This window comes from Arachis stenosperma, chromosome 3 (genome assembly GCF_014773155.1).
Source record: "Arachis stenosperma cultivar V10309 chromosome 3, arast.V10309.gnm1.PFL2, whole genome shotgun sequence".
NCBI classification, from domain to species: domain Eukaryota; kingdom Viridiplantae; phylum Streptophyta; class Magnoliopsida; order Fabales; family Fabaceae; genus Arachis; species Arachis stenosperma.
In genome coordinates, this window is record NC_080379.1 from 147888843 (window position 1) to 147907925 (window position 19083).

At 40.7% G+C, this 19083-nt stretch overlaps 1 protein-coding gene across 1 annotated transcript; it reads right to left on the reverse strand.

The window, feature by feature from the left end:
• Window positions 1–665: 665 nt before the first annotated feature.
• Window positions 666–1571, reverse strand: LOC130966871 (uncharacterized). The gene has a single exon (XM_057891691.1). The coding sequence runs from the start codon at window positions 1569–1571 to the stop codon at window positions 666–668; it is 906 nt and encodes a 301-aa protein (XP_057747674.1).
• Between the last annotated feature and the right edge of the window lie 17512 nt (window positions 1572–19083).

The following is a 19083-nucleotide window of genomic DNA, read 5'->3' on the forward strand; positions in this document are numbered from 1 at the left end:
CACATTCTCCGTTTGCCACTGTGCTTCTTTACCAGAACTACATTCGAGAGCCAGGTCGAGTAGTCTAGTTCTCGTATGAAACCTGCTTCTAGGAGGCTGGCCGTCTGCCTGGCTACCTCCTCCGCCTTCTCTCGCGACATCTTTCTCCTCCGTTGGGCTACCGGGTGTGTTTCCGACTTGACGGCCAGGTGGTGTGACATGACTTCGGGGTCTATGCCCGGCATGTTGGCCAGTGTCCAGGCGAACAAATCCCCATTGGCCCTGATCATTTCTACCAGAGGCTCCTTCAATTCATGTGGAAGGTTTCTATTGACAAACGTAAACTTTTCCTCCGTGTCACCGACCCTGAACCTTTCCAGGTCCCCCTCTGGTTCTGGTCTGGGCTTGTCATCAACCCTGGCATCTAGGTCGATCAGGAACACTCCCGACGCCTCTTTAGATTTCTTCCTTAGGGAGAGGCTGGCGTTGTCGCAAGCGACCGCCGTTTCTAGATCTCCTCTTATGGACCCTATAGATCCGTCATCGGTAACAAACTTCATGACTAGTAGCTTTGTGTTGATTATCGCTTCAACGTCGTTAATCGTCTTTCTCCCTAAGATGATGTTGTAGGCTGTGGAATCTCAGAGGACCACGAACTCAGCCATTGCCGATCTTCGGCCTTGAGCCTATCCCACGGAAACCGGCAGGGATATCACTCCATCGGGCTTGATAAAGTGGTCGCCTAACCTGATGACCCCATGCTGGTGAGTCGATAGGTCGGCGTCCCTTAGCCCCAGTGCATCGAACACGTTGCGGAACATAATATTCGAGTATGCCCCCGTGTCGACAAGGATTCGTTTGACGAGGCCGGTTCCCACTCTGGCCGTAATGACCATGGGTGGGTTTTCGGGGGCCTCGTCGAACCACTGATCTTCCGGGCCGAAGGAGATAGATGGGGGCTTCTTAGAGCTCCGCATCGGCGCGGAGGAGACCGCCAGGATCTTGGCGTCTTTCTTGTGCGCCGACCTCGACCTTGGTGCGGTGTTTTTGGCGGTTACTACGTTTATCACGGTGAGACCGTGGTCTTTGTCTTTTGGCTCTTGTCGCCGCTTTGCCGACCGCGTCTTGCCTTCCTCGTCTTGGTCGCGATATCGCCTCCTTGGCTCCCTTATAAGATGGGAGAATTCTGAGAGTTTACCATCCCTTATCGCTTGCTCTAGTGCATCCCTCAGGTCAAAGCAGTCTTGTGTTTGGTGCCCATAGCCCTTGTGGTAGTCACAGTAGAGGCTCTTGTTTCCCCCCGTACGGTCCTTGAGTGGTCGGGGCTTCGACAAGATTCCTTTCTCGGCTATTTGCTGGTAAACTTCCATGATGGGGAGAGTGAGTGGAGTGTAGTTGGTGAATTTCCTGATCCGGGGAAACGGTCTGGGTGCCTTGCTCGGCCCTCCCTCTTTGGCTTGTTCTTTCTGTCTCTCTCCGTTACCTTGTTGCCTAGGTTGATTGTAGCCGGAGTGCCGTTTATTAGCAGCCACGACCTGGCTGACTTCCTCGTCATTTATGTATTCCTTAGCTACCGTTTGGATTTCGTGCATCGTCCAAACCGGTTTTGTGGTGAGGTGTTTTCGGAAGTCCTCGTTCAGGAGGCCGTTCGTCAGACAGAGGCTGGCCACCGAGTCGGTTAGGCCGTCATTTTCAAGCATTCGTCGTTGAAGCGGTCCAGGTATTTTCTGATCGGCTCCCCGGGCCTTTGGGTTATCCCGAGCAGGTTGATCGGGTACTTTGCCTTTGCTATTCGTGTTGTGAATTGAGCTAAGAAGGCACGGCTGATGTCCGAAAACCCATAGATGGATCCCTGCGGGAGGCCGTTAAACCATCGGATCGCAGGTCCAGCGAGGGTGACTGGGAAGGCCCGGCACCTCACCTCGTTTCCTACTCCCTTCAGATTCATTCTAGCCTCGAAGGCCGTGAGGTGTTCCAGATGGTCTTGGGTTCCATCGTACCACATGTCCGTTGGTTTGTCGAAGTGCTTCGGCAACCGGACCTCGAGGATGGACCGATGGAACGGGGTGGCGCCCATTATTACGGGTCGCCGTGTCCTCACAGGCCTCCCTTCTCCGTCTTCGCGATCTCATCCCGTGTGGCGCGTTTCCTTGCCTCGGGAGTAGATGATTGTGTCGTTTAGTCTTCTCGGGATGGGCGAATCTTCTCGGGTGCTTTCCGCTTCCGTTCTGGAAGCGGAGGCGTGCCGGGGGCGACTCCGGTGGAAATCTCTCTCCCGGATTTCAGGGGACGGGGAATAGCTAGGATCGGTGGTTCGTCGATCATGCTCCTGATCGGCTAGTTGTCGTTCCAGGTTCTGGACCCTGTGGCGTAGCTCCTGCATTATTCTGGCGCTGTCACCGCCAGTTCCCCCGAAGGGTCGCGTCCCTGTGTGTTGTCGGGGGGACCTTCGTCGCCCTCTCGGTGAGGCGACAGAGGCTGCCCCCTCTGCGCCGGCTGCTCGGCCTTGGTCTCCAATGCCCGGCACGACGTCCATTTAGGCGGTCCCCACAGACGGCGCCAATGTTCGGTTAAGCGATTACCGGACGGTTCGGGTGGAGATTTGAGGAGATGGGAACGCTTCGATCGCGATTGTGCTGGGATCGGGCCTGCCGGGTAGCCGAGCTCTCGTTATGGAAGGAGGGGGTGTCACTTGCAAAGACACTCCGACGCTCTAGTCAGTTAGTGCGCAGGTGAGAAAGTGGTTAGGTGGAATGTGTGACGTACCTTGGAGGAGGGGTAGGACCCTCCCCTTATATACTATGTCAGATGTGGGTCCCGCGAGAGCAGAACCCACCTTCTTCGAAGTTTCCTTGTACAGTTGTGGTGGCCAGCTGTCCCGGACGCATATGCGGGTCGGATATGGGCGCATCATCCGACCGTTCAGGTCAGGTGGTGAGTGGGTCGGGTCAGCCCAAATTCCTTTTTGGACCAGGCCGTAATAGTTATTGATCTTCTAATCTTGTACGGTATAGCTACTAAATGTACAAGGTTTGCGAATTGTGTGATCACTCATCATTGGTGATGGTAGAAGCGTGTAGCTTTATCCAAAATACTAAAATATACTGCATAGTAGTGCATAGTGGTGGAGGACAATGGCCGATGAATTCAGATACAGGACAAAGTGAAAGCACCCCCCTCCCCTTTTCTCTTTTTTTGCTCCTTCCCTCTTCTTTCTTCTCATATTGCTGTTTCCCCTGTTTGGGAAAATTCAGCCCTTTTGGAGGGGTGAGAACTCATCACGGGGTGGGTCCCGTTGATTGATTTGCAACTTTTCTACAAATTTTCAGAGATGCCTCAACATTTTAGAATAGTTATGATCACTTGGTTTTTTTTTATTTCATTTATAATCATTAATAATCATCAAAAAATAATACGCATAAAAACATATAATAACTAGTCACTAAATAAAAGTTTTTTTTGTCGCAAGTGAACTTTAGCATATCCATACTCGCATTTTTCTTTTGACGGAAGATTTTTTTTTTTATGTAAAAGTCCAACGGCACTTGCAGATATAAACAAAAAAGTATTCACTATAACTATTAAGATCTAAATTTAAAAAAGACCAGATAATTTTTATATTTAACTATCTGTTAAAAGTTAGTACAAATTTTAATTATTATAAATTTTAATAAATAAAAATAAAGATGAGTCTGAATAATTAAAGAAAATACTGTAATAAATTTTAATTATTATTACAGAAAATACTGTAATAATATGAGATATTTTTTCCCGACTAAATATATCCATTTTCTAAATTAAAAAAAAAATCATGAAAAAACACATTTTTCTTGATGTATCTTCTTTTCATATCTATATATCATACATGGAGAGTTTTTTTTTTTTTTTGTCTTACATAACACTCACCTTCACATACACTACCACAGTTAGTATATGAGCTCTATTTCTTCACTCAAAATTCGAACCTTAGCGCAACTCTCAATGAAACAGGTAAGTCTGCCATTTGTCAAAGAGAATTTCCCCTCACTCGTACAGTTCAGACTTCAGACCCTAAAATAGTGTCCAAAGGAATTATTTAGCGTATTATATTCTTCATATCTCTAGGTATGTAATTGAATCATATATATGTTCTGTACATAATTTTGGAGATAGTCAAATGATTTTATAGTCCTATGTAGGGGTGTGCATGGTCCGGTCTGGTCCGGCCCGAAGATCTGATCTGATTCTGAATATTTTAGGGACTAATTTGGTGTGATTTTATCGAGTTTAGGGTCGGGTAAGGGTCTCAAAAATAGATCCGGTCATTATTTCGGGTCGGGTCCGAACCATATCTCGGGTCACCCGAAATCGGTCCGGTGGCCCAGTCATCATACACAATTAATATTTTGTGTTATTAGTGATGGATGATGGCTATTATTATGTAGAGTTTAAGTATTGTAAACCTTAATATTTTGTGTTATTAGTCATTATATATAAGACTATAAGTTAATGTTTTATGTTTAAAATGCATAAGACTTTAGACTAATGCATAATGTTGTTTTATTTGTATTGATTTAAATATTTGATGTTATTAGGCAATATTAGTATTGATTATGGTTATGTTTTAATTTAGAGAAGAGTTGGTTCTTGTTATATTTTTCTATGTGAATTTTATCATGTCAAATAATGGTTGGAGTCTTGAAAATTTGGATATTTTTACATGCTAACTTACAAGAAGATATTAAGGTAATATAATGTTAATGGTTCGATTTTCACCCGGTATAATCGTGACCCGAAAGTGTATAGGTTTCATCGGGTCTAGAGGCGGGTTCGAGTCTAACAAATAGACCTGATATATATTTCGAGTCGAGTCTGGGTCACATCAAACCCAGTTTCACCCGATCTATACACACCCCTAGTCCTATGAGTGAAAAATAAATTTAAGAAATAACAAACTAGGCCGCATTGTATAGCACGTGATTTTGCCAAATCTAACGTAATTATTGTGGGAGATGCAGGTAATTTTTGGGTGGTCATAATCACCTTGCATTGGTCTAATCAATGTGCGTAGACTGGAGCCACGTCAAAACAAAAATGGTCCATGGTTGGGATTGATAAACAGAATGGTCTCAAATGCATATGGGCCATGGGCCCATCAGAACTTTTCTTGGAGGCCCTCTGGGCCGTCACGTGCTTCCCAAAGCGATTGCGTATTAGCGTGTTGATTAGGAAGACATAATCACGCTTGAATGAGACTAATAGGCCATCGAGGGCACAAAGTCACGTGATTTTGCTTCTCATCAAACTCATTACTTCCACCTACGTCTACGTGGCGTCCACAACTCTACCAATGGATGCATATATTATATTAAAAGAAATAATTTGATGGTTAATTAGATATTCATAAATACTATTATAAATCACGCTTGAAGCTTGTTTTATGTATCTGAAGAGGAGGATCTTTGTTCTATTACCAGAAACAATGTATGTAGATCACATCACTTGACATGTGTCATGCTAATTATTGAGGTCATTTTCTTTTCGTTTTCTATGATTATCCTTACCCAATCATACGTTAATCATATCATCACAGCATTTAACATGTGTAATACCTTAGACTAAATGCAAGTACAGAATGGTGCACCACTTTACACGTTACTTAGGCTTTTGAGTTTTGACCCCGTTATAAGTCTATAAATCATTGTGTAATTATAGGAAGATTATCAGGTGTTCCACTGTACTTTGTTGGAACAGCGCTGTTCTAACATTACTTAGGGAGTAGTTTTTTTTGTCGTTTTCCTTTGATGTTAAATGGCAATATTATCCCAAAGTGTGCGTCGCAAAATTACAATGTTGGTCAGCTTTGAGTGGGTAGTGCAACAATCCTCTCGGCGCTGTTACGTTCATATTTATACAATCCCATAATTTGGTTAACTATCATCACTTATTTTGCAACAATCCCATGTCATTATCCTTGTATGAATAACTCAACCTCATGGTCAACCATCAAGTGCTTTAATTTAACAATTCAATTAAGTTTCTTTTAAAAATTATATATTTAATATTTTATTACATTAATTTAAAAAAAATAAAATAAATATTTCTAAAAATTATGAATAAATTTAGTATATTTTTAAAATTAAATACACATTTAAAATATAAATTAAATAAATTTAAAATTAAACCTTTCTCTATATTTCTTTTAAATTGTTATTTTGATACTAATATTAATTTTTAAATTCGTTTAAATTTTACATATTTTAACAAAAGTTTTCATAGAAAACTGTTTTAATTTCTTTTAATTTTTTAATATTATTTTTCTATTTTCATTTTAGTATTATTATGAAATTTTTTTACATTTGCAAATTTAAACATTTTTTATGAGTTAAATTTTTATTTATAATTTTCATAATTTTTTTATAACTTTTTTCTTTGATCTAATTTTTAAAGATTTATATTTTGATCTATCAATTCTTATTGCTAATTATTTTATTTTTAGTCTAACGACTCTTATTTTATTTTTGAATTTTTTAAATAAAATTTATTCTAAATTTGAGATTTTAGAAAAAATTATTTTATATTAATTTAAAAAATTTAATATTATTTCAAGTAATATTAATTAGAATTATTAATTTTTGATCTATTAACTTAGATAATTTAATCATTTCTCTAATTAAATCTTTTAATTTATTTATTGATTTAACTTTTTTCATAGTTTACGTTTCAATTATTAACCTACATTTTTTTAAAAAAAATTAACTATGGCCAAATAAACAACTTTACAAAAAGATTTTTGTCAACTTTATACATTACAATATAAAATTGCATTTACATACTTAAAATTTTCACTATATCTTAATAATAGCCTATTTTTTTTAGACTTCATGCACACTTCTATCTCAAAAGAATTCTCATTCCAAAATATAATTATTCGCACAAAATAAAAAATTAATTAAAAATACACATCAAAATCGCTTAAACCCTTTACAGATTTTTATGTAGCTTTTTATTTTTTCTAATCTGTGCTTATCAAAATTTATTTCTATCGCACTATCCCTTTGTTGTGCCCAAAAAAGTCTAGCCCTCGATTCATCTATTATATTGTCATCACAAACAAAAGACTCACAGTGTTAAGCTCATTTTGTTAAGCTCATTTTGTTAAGCCGACGGCCCAAAATAATCTCCACTCGGCTCCTCTAACTAACCCCAACTCACACAATCGGGAGTGGATCCTCTTCAGTGAGAAAAAAACTGGATGGTATCCAGTGTTCAATCTAACTATTCATTGCGCTCTCTCTCTTATTTATTTCTGGTCCTACTCATAGAATCAAAGGTGATAGATCACACTGGATTCTATCAATTATTAAAAAAACTGGAGAGGATCTTTTTCCCACAATCTTCTCAAGCTGCCTGCCTTATGCCCCTTGTGCCAGCTTTGTCAACAAAGCTAAGATTCAAATCTTTCAAGTACGCACAACGGGACGATCGGTTTTTTGTCCATCATAGTCCTCTTTTGATGCATTTTTACGACACATTTATTCCACCGAATCAACACCATTCACTTTAATTATATTAAATTTGCACAGATTAACTGATTGGAAGAGAAAAGTTCCAAATCCGTACAGTGGAACAGGTGATAACCTTTCGTAATTATAATTTTGGAAGAATAAGAACTTAATTAAAACATGACTTTGATTTTGACAAGCCATTATACTCCAAAAGGGAATTGATGAGTTGTACTTTTTAACTTGGGGCTCATTTTTTAGTTATGAATTTGGAAGATGTGTTATGTATATACTCCAGTTGGTGTGTTTTTGAATAATATGAAAATAATTTTTTTAATTCAAAAATACAAATCGAATTTTCAGTTTTAGATGGGATAGAAAATTGAGGATTTTTTTTATTTATAAAATAAAATAAATAATTATTTTCTCCAAAAAATTTTTAACCTTATTTTCAGAAATATAATTTTTTTTTTTGGGATTTATAGCAAGTTCGTCGCCCCCGTTTATATAGAGTTCGCCACCCCCTGACGAACTCTATGATGAGTTCGGCAGAGTATATATATGGGTGGGACCATTTTGATTTGTCGCTTTCTTCTTCCATTCTCTCCTCCAAATTTTTTCTGTTACCTTTTCTGTCTTTTCGACATCCGTGAAGTTTAGTGTGGACGATTGTCTCAGTTCCAGGTTAGTAAATAATAGCAAGGTTTTGAAAACCAAACCGATCATCGAACCGTTCTAGCTACTGATTCACTGGTTTTTAGATTCAACCGGTTCGACCGTGGTTGAACCGAAAAAACCGTTTTATAATGAAATAATAAATAAAATATAAATAAACACACTAAAAACTATATGATCTTATCAATTTACAAACTCAAAAACTTTTTTAAACTCTCTTAAAATATATGTTTCCAAGCACTTTTGTCATCATCATCTTCAGCTTTACATTCATCACTCAATTAAAAAATCCACAATCCTAATCCTCTATGATTTCTTTTGGAAAAATAAAATTCCATTCAAGAAGAAAACCACAGCTATAAGTAATTGAGAATATTTGTGAGACTCAACACCAAGACATAGAACAAGTATACAGATAGAGCAGTACCAAACAATCCAATTCTCAATTCCATGAATCATAAACAAAATGGTGTCTAAATATCCATAGAATCAATCAAATTTAGCATTAAAAAATATCAGAAACCAAATTTTGCAGTTAAAGAATGAAGTAAAAAATATTAGAAATGAGAGTGGCTTGAACCACTGTCTTCTGCATAAGAGAAATACACTACCATCATCAATAGCACTCCCAAGACCTCAAACAACAACATCATCTTCATGATTTCCTTGCTCTAAATCAATAACATGGGACATATGCTGTTTGTTAATTTTTTGAAAGCATCAAGTTGGTTTAAAATTAAAACACAGCAACAAATAATCACCCTAAACTCTGAAATCAATAAATCTATCAACAAAAATTCAAAAACAGTATACTCATAAATTAAAAAACAGCAGCAGCAGAGTAACAAACCCATTTTAGCAATAATTTTGATAACACAAAATCAATTTCTTTGATTGATTTCACATTCAGAAAATCACTAATCAATTTCAGAACAGACACAACAGAGCAATAATAATACAATCCAATAACAATATCACAGCAACCCACTACCCAATAATCTCAACAAACAACATCCAAACAATTAATCAACTCTCAAGTTCACAACAAATAACATCTAAAATTATTAACAATTAAAGAACAAACAACAAAATCCAGTTCAGTAAACAAAGCAAAAGCAGTTCAGTTTCAGTAATCACTAATCAGTAAACAACAATTATTAACCAAAGTTCACAGTTCAGTTTAGCACGATCAGTTGAATGTTGAATCAGTTCACAGTTTCACACTACACAGTTCAAAGAAAAATAAAATAGGGAGACAGAGTTTCAAAGTTAATAGTTTCGGTTTTCATCATGTGACTGTCACAGAGCTTCACAAAATCAAAGATTCAAAGAAATACTCAATCAAACTCATCTGGAATCAAACAATCATAACTAAAAAAAATATTACCTAGAATTCTGGAAGCTCGAAGGCATCTTCAAGGCTTCAACAGAACATGCAATGGGGAGAGTGGGAGAAAGGGAAGGGACGACAATGAAAGTGAGGCGTTCTCAGTTCTCGACGGCTGCTGCGGTGGCTTGACGGCGGTGGCTCGACCTGTGTGAGAGTGAGGCGTTCTCAGTTTTCACTTCTCAGTTCACTTCACCTCTGAAGCAGCTTCAGTGAAGCTCGATGAATGAGAAGCACTGAAGCAGAGAAGGAAATTAGGGATTTGGACATTTGGTAACTGATTTAGCCATTTAGGGTTTCAGAGGTGAAAAATGGCAGCGTTTTGTTGCCAGCCAAAAATCGGCCGGGTCACGGTTCGGTTCGACCGACCGATAACCGGCCGGTTCACCGGTTCAATTCCGGTTTTTAGATTTTGCGGTTTTGCTGATTGTCCGAGTCGTTCTTGGATCCAGTTCATGGTTCGATCGGTCCGACCGGCCGATTCGAACCGGTTTTCAAAACATTGAATAATAGTCTATTTTTTTATGTTAACTTGGTTTACTGTTTATATGTTAGATAAAATTGTTAGGTATAGATCGTTTGTTAGTTAGAATAAGAGATTTATTGTTTACATGTTAGTTAGTTAGACGTACTTTATAGTGTTGTTATGTTAGATATATTATTTGATATTACCGTTTTTTAGTATAGTGGCTGTCTATCAACATATTAAAGAATATAGGAAAGTATATTATTAGATAATTTAGTTAGATGTATAACATCGCGTTGTGAATTAGAAGGTAATTACGTGAGCAATAAAATTTATGGTTGAGTTAGTTATAAATTAATTACTTACATGACGACGTCAGTTAAATATGGTAAGATTAAAATTAGTAGGTTTATAAGCCAATTTTCATTTAGTTTATTTTTTAATAATCTAGTATGTGATTTTATTTTACTAGATTGTGTTTCGATGGAGCAGCAGTTATTGGGTTATGAGCATGAGATGTATAGATTGGATCAGGTTGAGCACATCGCTGGGAGGCTTGATTGAGTGGTATGGTTTTTTAACCTTTTTTTTTAAATTTTATTGTATTGAAGAAAAAGTCAACTTGCTATTGTACTTATTCACGGTAACGTTTTTTATTAAAATTTTTTTACCGTTTGTTAGGCGCCTCGGATCTTGCACACCAGACAGAACTTGATGACACGACCGCCGGAGCAGATTAGGCCATATCTAAGACGAGCCGGGTTTGAGTACGTCGTATGCATGGTCGAGTTCGAGCATGATTGGTCGCTTGCCTCGGCGTTGATAGAGAAGTGGAGGCCTGAGTCCCATACGTTTCATATACCGTGCAGGGAGATGACTATCACCCTGCAGGATGTGGCATATCAGTTGGGACTCAGGATTGATGGTGATCCTGTGAGTGGATGCATAGGTGGGTGGGAGCAACACCACCAAGGACAGACCATTGAGGAATTATATAAGCAGATACTGGGTGTTATTCCTGGCCCAGAGGACAGACAGTCACAGACGAAGTGGACTGTCAAGCTCACTTGGTTCCATAACACAGTTTGTGGAGAGCTAGAGCAGGATGCCACATAGGAGTGGCTGATGAGGTATACGAGAGGATACATCATGCAGTTGATAGGCGGTATCCTCTTCCCCGATGCATATGACTCTCGGGTGCATATCAGGTGGCTTCCCCTGTTGGAGGATCTTGATGCATGTGGCCGGTTGTCGTGGGGTTCGGCTGTGCTAGCATGGCTGTACCGCTAGATGTGCCGGGCCACGGAGCATGATCAGCGCAACTTGGGAGGTTGCGTCAGCCTGATGCTTTATTAGGCCTACCACCGTATTCCGTTAGTACTACCCGATGGGTTTAATGCTCGTCATTTTTCCCTGGTCGAGAGGTATTATAAACACTTACCAAAGTTATTCAACTCATTATTAAGTTGTTTATTAATAATAAAGGCTAAAATATTATGGTTGTTGGTTGTGTAGGTGGGTTCAGTACCGGCCGGACAATGCCATAGGCGAGCACAGGCTGAGGTAGTACAGGCGTACGCTAAACGGGATTGGGATGCTGAATGTAAGTTATTAATGTTTAATTTTAAGAAATCAAAGTTTAGTTAACTGTTATACCTATTGCATATGATAATCTGAATTTCGTCGTGCTTCTGTGTTCTGTGAACAGGTTGAGTGGATTCCATATGCTGACCCGCAGCTGTTTGGCGCTTTCTGGAAGATCGGCGCGTACGCGCCAGGTGCGCCCACGCGCAAGGGGTCATTCTGCTAAAAATTTTCTAAGTTAAAAGCTGCAGAATTCACAGGTTTAAACCCCAATCTTCCAACGGGCATAACTTCCTCATTTTAAATCGTTTTTCACCCGTTCTTCGAACGGCATGGACATCCCGGATCCAATTTCATTTCTAAACAGATTTGGTACAAAACAGAGATCCGTAGTCCAAGTTATGTCCCATCAAAGTATGCCCAAAAACCATATTTTCATACAAAACCACAATATGCCTTTTTCAAAACAAGCCATTTTCAACTCTTTTCAAAATCAATCAAAACATGCCATTTTCATCCCTTTTCTTTGAAATCAATCAAAATGTATCAAATTCAACATCAAGCCTCCTCAACTCACACATTGACACATTACCACAATTTACCAAAATCACTATCTCATCATTTTACCCCACTTCACCCAAGTGGCTCAAACTCAAACACATTGACATATCATATACTATTCCTCATGCCAATTCTCAACAACATCAATTCCAATAAATCATCATTGTACATAATCAACATCATACTCACCATCAACATGGTTCAACCCACAATTCAACCATAACCAATCATCAAGCATATATCACAACATGCATATTTCTCATACATCATACCACCAAGGCATCAATAATCATCATCACATATATGACCACATCATATATCTCAATCATTCAACAACATCAACCATTCAATGCCTATCTTAGGGCCTCTAGCCTAAGTATTTCCTACCACATTACATATTAGATACGGGAAACCGAAACCATACCTTAGCCGAATTTCCCAAGCTCCACCGGAGCACTTCCAAACCACTTAACCACAAGCTCTCAAGGCCTCAACACCTCCAAGAACAGATTTTTCACCACCAAACCCTTTCCAAGCTTTTCAAAGTCACCAATCAAGCTCCAATATTCACATATACACAACCTAAGCCACAATCATCATACCCATACACAACATCTCAAAACCCAAACATCATAAAACAACAAAATACACTAGGGTTGAGAATCTTACCACACCCAAGGTCCAAGGAGACAAGATTAACCTTCTCCTTCAAGAGAGTTGGGTCCTATAACATCAAAGAACCCAAAATCTCAACATTTTACCCAAGAAACTCGAAAATAAGGGCTGAGATTTCGAACAGCAACACGTGGCTTACCTCAAGATTGGTTGTATGGGTTTCGTAGAGCTCTCCGCGGTGAACGCGTGGCCGTAAACGGGGCGGCAATCGGAGCTCTAGATCAAAAGTTATGGTGGTTTGAAGATCAAGTGAGAGAGAGAAGTTGAGAGAATGTTCTTCCTCCCTTTCTCTCTAATTTCAGCTTGTGTGTGTAACAAATGAGGAGAGAGAGTGCTGAAAACTAGGGTTTTTGTCAAGTTATGTTGGGCCAAGGGCCCACTTTGGGTCCGGTTGGCCCGGTTTGGCCTGTTCGGTCCAATCTTGGTCCGAATTCTATAAAATTGGTACCAAAATTCTCGTCTCAATCTCCTCTATCACATTTAGCCATAAAAATCACATTTTAGGCTTTCTAGAATAAATTCTCATTTATGGGTTAATTAGCCGTTAATTAACCGGGTTTTACATTCTACCCACCTAATTGGGAATTTTGCCCACAAAATTCAAATGCAATTACCTGAGAATAAATGCGGATAATCCGTTCGCATCTCCGACTCAAGTTCCCAAGTGTGTTCCTCAACACCGCCTCGACTCCATGCCACTTTGACTAGTGAAACATCTTTTCCACGCAACCGTTTAATACTAGTATCATCAATTCTGACTGGAGCCACTGGAAGCGTCAAATCTTCCCTTAACTGAACCGATTCGGGTTCCAACACATGGCTAGCATTAGGAGTGTACTTCCGAAGCTGCGACACGTGAAACACGTTGTGCAGGTTCGAAAGATGAGGTGGTAGAGCCATCCGATACGCCACCGGTCCAATCCTCTCCAGGATTTGAAATGGACCAATGTATCGAGGATTCAACTTCTTTGCTTTAATCGCCCTACCTACTCCCGTGGTCGGAGTAACCTTAAGGAAAACATGGTCTCCTTCCTCAAATTCTAAGGGCTTTCGCCTCTGATCGGCGTAACTCTTTTGACGACTCTGCGCCGTGAGCATCCTATCTCGGATTTTCTTGACTTGTTCGGTGGTCTCAGCTATCATTTCCGGCCCCAACAAGCTTTTCTCTCCAGCTTCATACCAACATAGCGGAGATTGACATTTTCTCCCATACAAGGCCTCATACGGAGCCATTCCGATGATCGCATGATAACTATTATTGTATGCAAACTCCATTAATGGCATATACCGATCCCAACTCGCCGGTTGGTCCAAAACACAAGCTCTCAACATATCATCTAGTGTTTGGATCGTCCTCTCAGATTGACCATCTGTTTGAGGATGGTAAGCCGTGCTCAAGCTTAATCGGGTTCCAAAAGCCTTCTGGAATGCACCCCAAAACCTTGAAGTGAAACGAGGATCTCTATCAGAGATTATAGTAGCAGGTACACCATGAAGTCTCACAATCTCCTTTATGTATAACCGTGCTAGCTCCTCAAGGGTGTAAGTCATACGAATGGGCAAAAAGTGAGCTGACTTCGTCAGCCGGTCCACAATCACCCAAACAGCATCAAAACCAGCCCTAGTCCTTGGCAATCCTGACACAAAGTCCATTGCAATACTTTCCCACTTCCATTGTGGAATTTCTAAAGGTTGCAACATCCCGGCGGGCTTTTGATGTTCAATCTTTACCTTTTGACAAGTTAAGCACTTTGAAACATATTCCGCCACATCATTCTTCATACCCGGCCACCAAAACATCACCTTTAAATCATGGTACATCTTAGTACTTCCCGGGTGAATGGAGAATCCGCTTTTGTGTGCCTCCTTTAAAATATCCTGCCTCAAAGTGCCAACATCCGGCACAATGATCCTACCCTTGAATCTACATAACCCATCTTTTTCTTCTGACACTCTCCACTGTTTTCCTTGCTCAATGGCCGGTAACACTTTCCATAACGCTTCATCATCTTGATGAGCCTTTAGGAGTTCGGACTTAAAGTCACTTGAGATTTCTAGTCGGCTCAAACACAAAGTTTCGGATACTTCTCGAGTACCAATTTTCAGACTCTCGAATCCCTTGAGCAACTTCTCCTCTTGGAGCATCATCCAAGCTGCGCATAACGACTTCCGACTTAATGCATCCGCCACTACATTTGCCTTTCCCGGATGGTAATGCAACTCAAAGTCGTAATCCTTCAACAATTCCATCCACCTTCTCTGCCTCATATTAAGCTCTTTCTGATCAAAGAGGTACTTCAAACTCTTATGATCAGAGAAAACTTGGAATTTAACCCCATAGAGATAATGCCTCCACACCTTCAAGGCAAACACAACCGCAGCGAGTTCCAAATCGTGCGTAGGGTAACTAACTTCATGAGGTCTCAACTGTCGTGAGGCATACGCCACCACATTACGATGCTGCATCAGCACGCACCCTAAACCCTTTAATGAGGCATCACAGTACACCTCAAAAGGCTCGTTCGGCTCGGGTAACACTAACACAGGTGCAGTAGTCAACTTTTTCTTCAATGCCTGAAAGCTCTCCTCGCACTCAGGAGTCCAAATAAATGGAGTGTCTTTGCGGGTCAACTTTGTCATTGGCAAAGCTATCTGTGAAAAGCCCTTGATAAACCTTCGGTAATAGCCAGCTAAACCCAAAAAACTCCTTATCTCTGTTACGGTGGTTGGTTGTTTCCAATCCATCACCGCCTCCACCTTAGTTGGATCTACTGCTATTCCCTTCTTACTCACCACATGGCCCAAAAATTTCACCTCACTCTTCCAAAACTCGCACTTAGACAGTTTTGCATAAAGTTTATTCTCCTTTAGAATCTGCAACACGGTCCTCAAGTGTTCCGCATGCTCTTCTTCAGTCTTGGAATAAATCAGTATGTCATCAATGAAGACAACAACGAATTTATCCAGAAACAGACGGAAGACTCTATTCATGTAATCCATGAATACCGCATGAGCGTTCGTCAACCCAAAGGACATCACAGTGTACTCGTAATGACCATAACGAGTTCTGAAAGCGGTCTTAGGGATATCCTCACCCCTCACCCTTATCTGGTGATAATCGAATCGCAAATCAATCTTAGAGAAAACTCCAGCTCCTTGTAACTGATCCATGAGATCATCAATTCTCGGCAATGAGTACTTATTCTTTATTGTAACCTTGTTCAACTGCCTGTAATCCACACAGAGCCGCATACTCCCATCCTTCTTCTTCACCAGTAACACTGGAGCACCCCACGGAGAGACACTTGGTCGTATGAAATTCTTTCCCAACAAATCCTCTAACTGAGACTTTAGCTCGTTCATCTCTAACGGTGACATCCTATAAGGAGCACTTGAGATTGGTCCCGCCCCGGGCACCAACTCAATAGCAAACTCAACCTCTCGGTTAGGTGAAAACTCATCAATATCATCGGGAAACACTTCCGGAAAATCACACACAACCGGAATCTGCTCCAACCTTTGATCATCACCCGAGACGCCCGCGGTTAACAACATGATACCCTGACATTCGATTCCAGAACAGTTCACCATCATCGAATTCAAGTAATAATTATTCACCACGACCGGCCCTTCTGTATCTTCCGGCATAAAGTACACCGACTTTGTAGAACAATCAAGCAGAACATGGTTCTTAGATAACCAGTCCAATCCCAAGATAAGATCAAGACCGATCATCGGTAAGCAGATTAAATTATGAACAAAATCACGCTGCTTGAACCTAAAGGAAACTTCCGGGCATCCTAGCCTAGTTACCGTGGCTTCATGGGTAGCATTGTACACTCTTAGATCATAACCTAAGGTTACACTCTTCAAGCCTAACTCATGGGCTTTCTCAAATGCAATGAATGAATGTGATGCTCCCGAATCAAATAAAGCATTTAAAGTTTGACCAGCTAATTCACAGTTACCTCGAATGAGTGTCTCAGATCCCTCAGCACCTATAGCTGAAGTGGTGAACACCCGACCAGTCTGTTGTGCCTTCCCAGCACCTTGTTTCTGCCTCTCCGGACAACTTGCGGCTTTATGCCCCGCCTTTCCACAATTGTAGCACAAACCCCATCCGGCCTTGCATGGTGCTCCCGGATGGTGACTTCCACACCTAGTGCAAGCTTGATCATTCTGAGGCTGCTTCCCAAACTTCTTTCCTTGGGAGTTGTTGTTGTTGGGCCTCCTAAATGAGCTCCCCCTCTTGAAGGACGGACCTCTAGGTGCAAAGCTCTTCCCTCGGTTCTGTGGGAATGATCCTTTGTGACTTCCTTTCTCAGCGGTTGCCCTTTTCACACACTCTTCAGCAACCCTACACTTGTTCACCAACTCGGAGAAAGTCCTAATCTCCATTGGTCCCACTGAACTGAAGATATCACTCCGGAGTCCTCCTTCATACTTAACACACTTCCATTCCTCATATTCCACCGGAGTCCCTTGGCACATACGAGAGAACCTGAACAGCTCCTCAAACTTGTCAGTATACTCTGATATGGACATAGTACCCTGCTTCAGCTGTAACAATTCAAGTTCCTTAGCCGTCCTAGCAGAAGTCGGAAAATACTTCTTATAGAACTCTTCTTGGAAGACATTCCAAGTGATATAGTCATCACCCTGCTGCAGAAGACGTCGGATGCCTTGCCACCAATGCGACGCTTCACCTGTGAGCATATAGGTAGCAAACTCGACACGCTGCCCTTCAGGTACCACTTGTGCTTGCAGCGCTCGCTCTATAGCCTGAAACCATGTATCAGCCTCAGTCGGGCTAGTAGTTCCCTTGAACTTAGGCGGATTAACCTTCAAAAAGTTTGCTAGAGTCATCGGGCCCTGAACTCCACCTCCATCATTACCATGGTTGTTCATCTGTTGACCAAGAGCCTCAGCAGTGGCCTGCATAGCAGCAGCCATGTTCTCCAACGCAGCCATAAAGTTCACCGGGTTATTAGGGTTATTCTCCGGTGCACGAGCATTCGTACGACCTTTCGCACTACCTCTACCGCGTCCACGAGGCGCCATCTGGTTCCTATACATACCAAACAATCGATATTAAGTTGATCAGTCTCAATATCGGAAGTCTAGTACTTCAAAGTCCCAAATGCATGCTCATGAACGTTTATGCCAATTATATCAAGTAGATATACTAATAGCACATAACACACACACAGAGAATGCACAGAAGCATAGTCAGTCCATCCCTCAGGCTCTACAGGAACGAACTGCTCTGATACCATAATTTAACACCCTACCATACAGAGCCTTATGCTTAAGTCATAATTCAGAGATGGCAAGGTATTACGACCTCTAAAATAAAATTAGTACGTATAGTAGTATGAATAATTGATTATAACTAGGAGCCTTTGTAGAAAAAGGGGTAAACAAAAACCGCAACTCAAAAGCGCAACAATCCGATCGTTAACGTAACGAACAGGGATAACCCAACGTGAGATTATATATATACAAAGGAGTGTCAAAAACAGGAATATCAAGACTCAAGATCCGGCTGCGAAGATAACCGGTCCGAGCATAGCAATATATACATATGATAAAATAATGAAAACCCCAAAGGAAACCCAAAGGGACACAAATACATAAAACCTATTCTCCAAAATCTCCCATAAGAGGAGTCATCACAGTTTGTATTATTTAATGGAGATAAAAGTATCTAAGCGAACATATAAACCAAAACATAGCCCCAAGAACAAGGAATCTTCGCAAATCTAGAAGTCTCCAGCATGCCTCAGCGGGAAACCTCACGTCCTGCATCTGAAAACCACAAAATCCGCATGGGTGAGAACCAGAGGTCCCCAGCATGGTAACAGCTTCCACATATATAATACATAATAATAGAGGAAAGCCAAAGGCAATCCTAGAACTTCCTCCAGATAATATCAAAGCTTATAAACAAGTTAAACCATATGAGGGCATCTGACTAAAGATTCTTCAGTCTAACTAATACTTCCCTTTCCAATTCCTTCAAACCTCCCAACCACCAGCAGGAGTATATTATAGCAAACACAGTTATATCAGACAAAGAATATACAAATAGGAGCAGTTAAGACATTTAGGCAATTAGCAAGTAATATGCAGTCAAATAGGCAATCTCAAACAATTCACATAATATGCATATGATGAATGCCTGTCCCTAGTGGCCGATGATATCATCTTGTCGGTTATATAGCCAACCCGACAAGTCCTGGTCGCTAACCATTGGACTGTCCCTCTGTCAC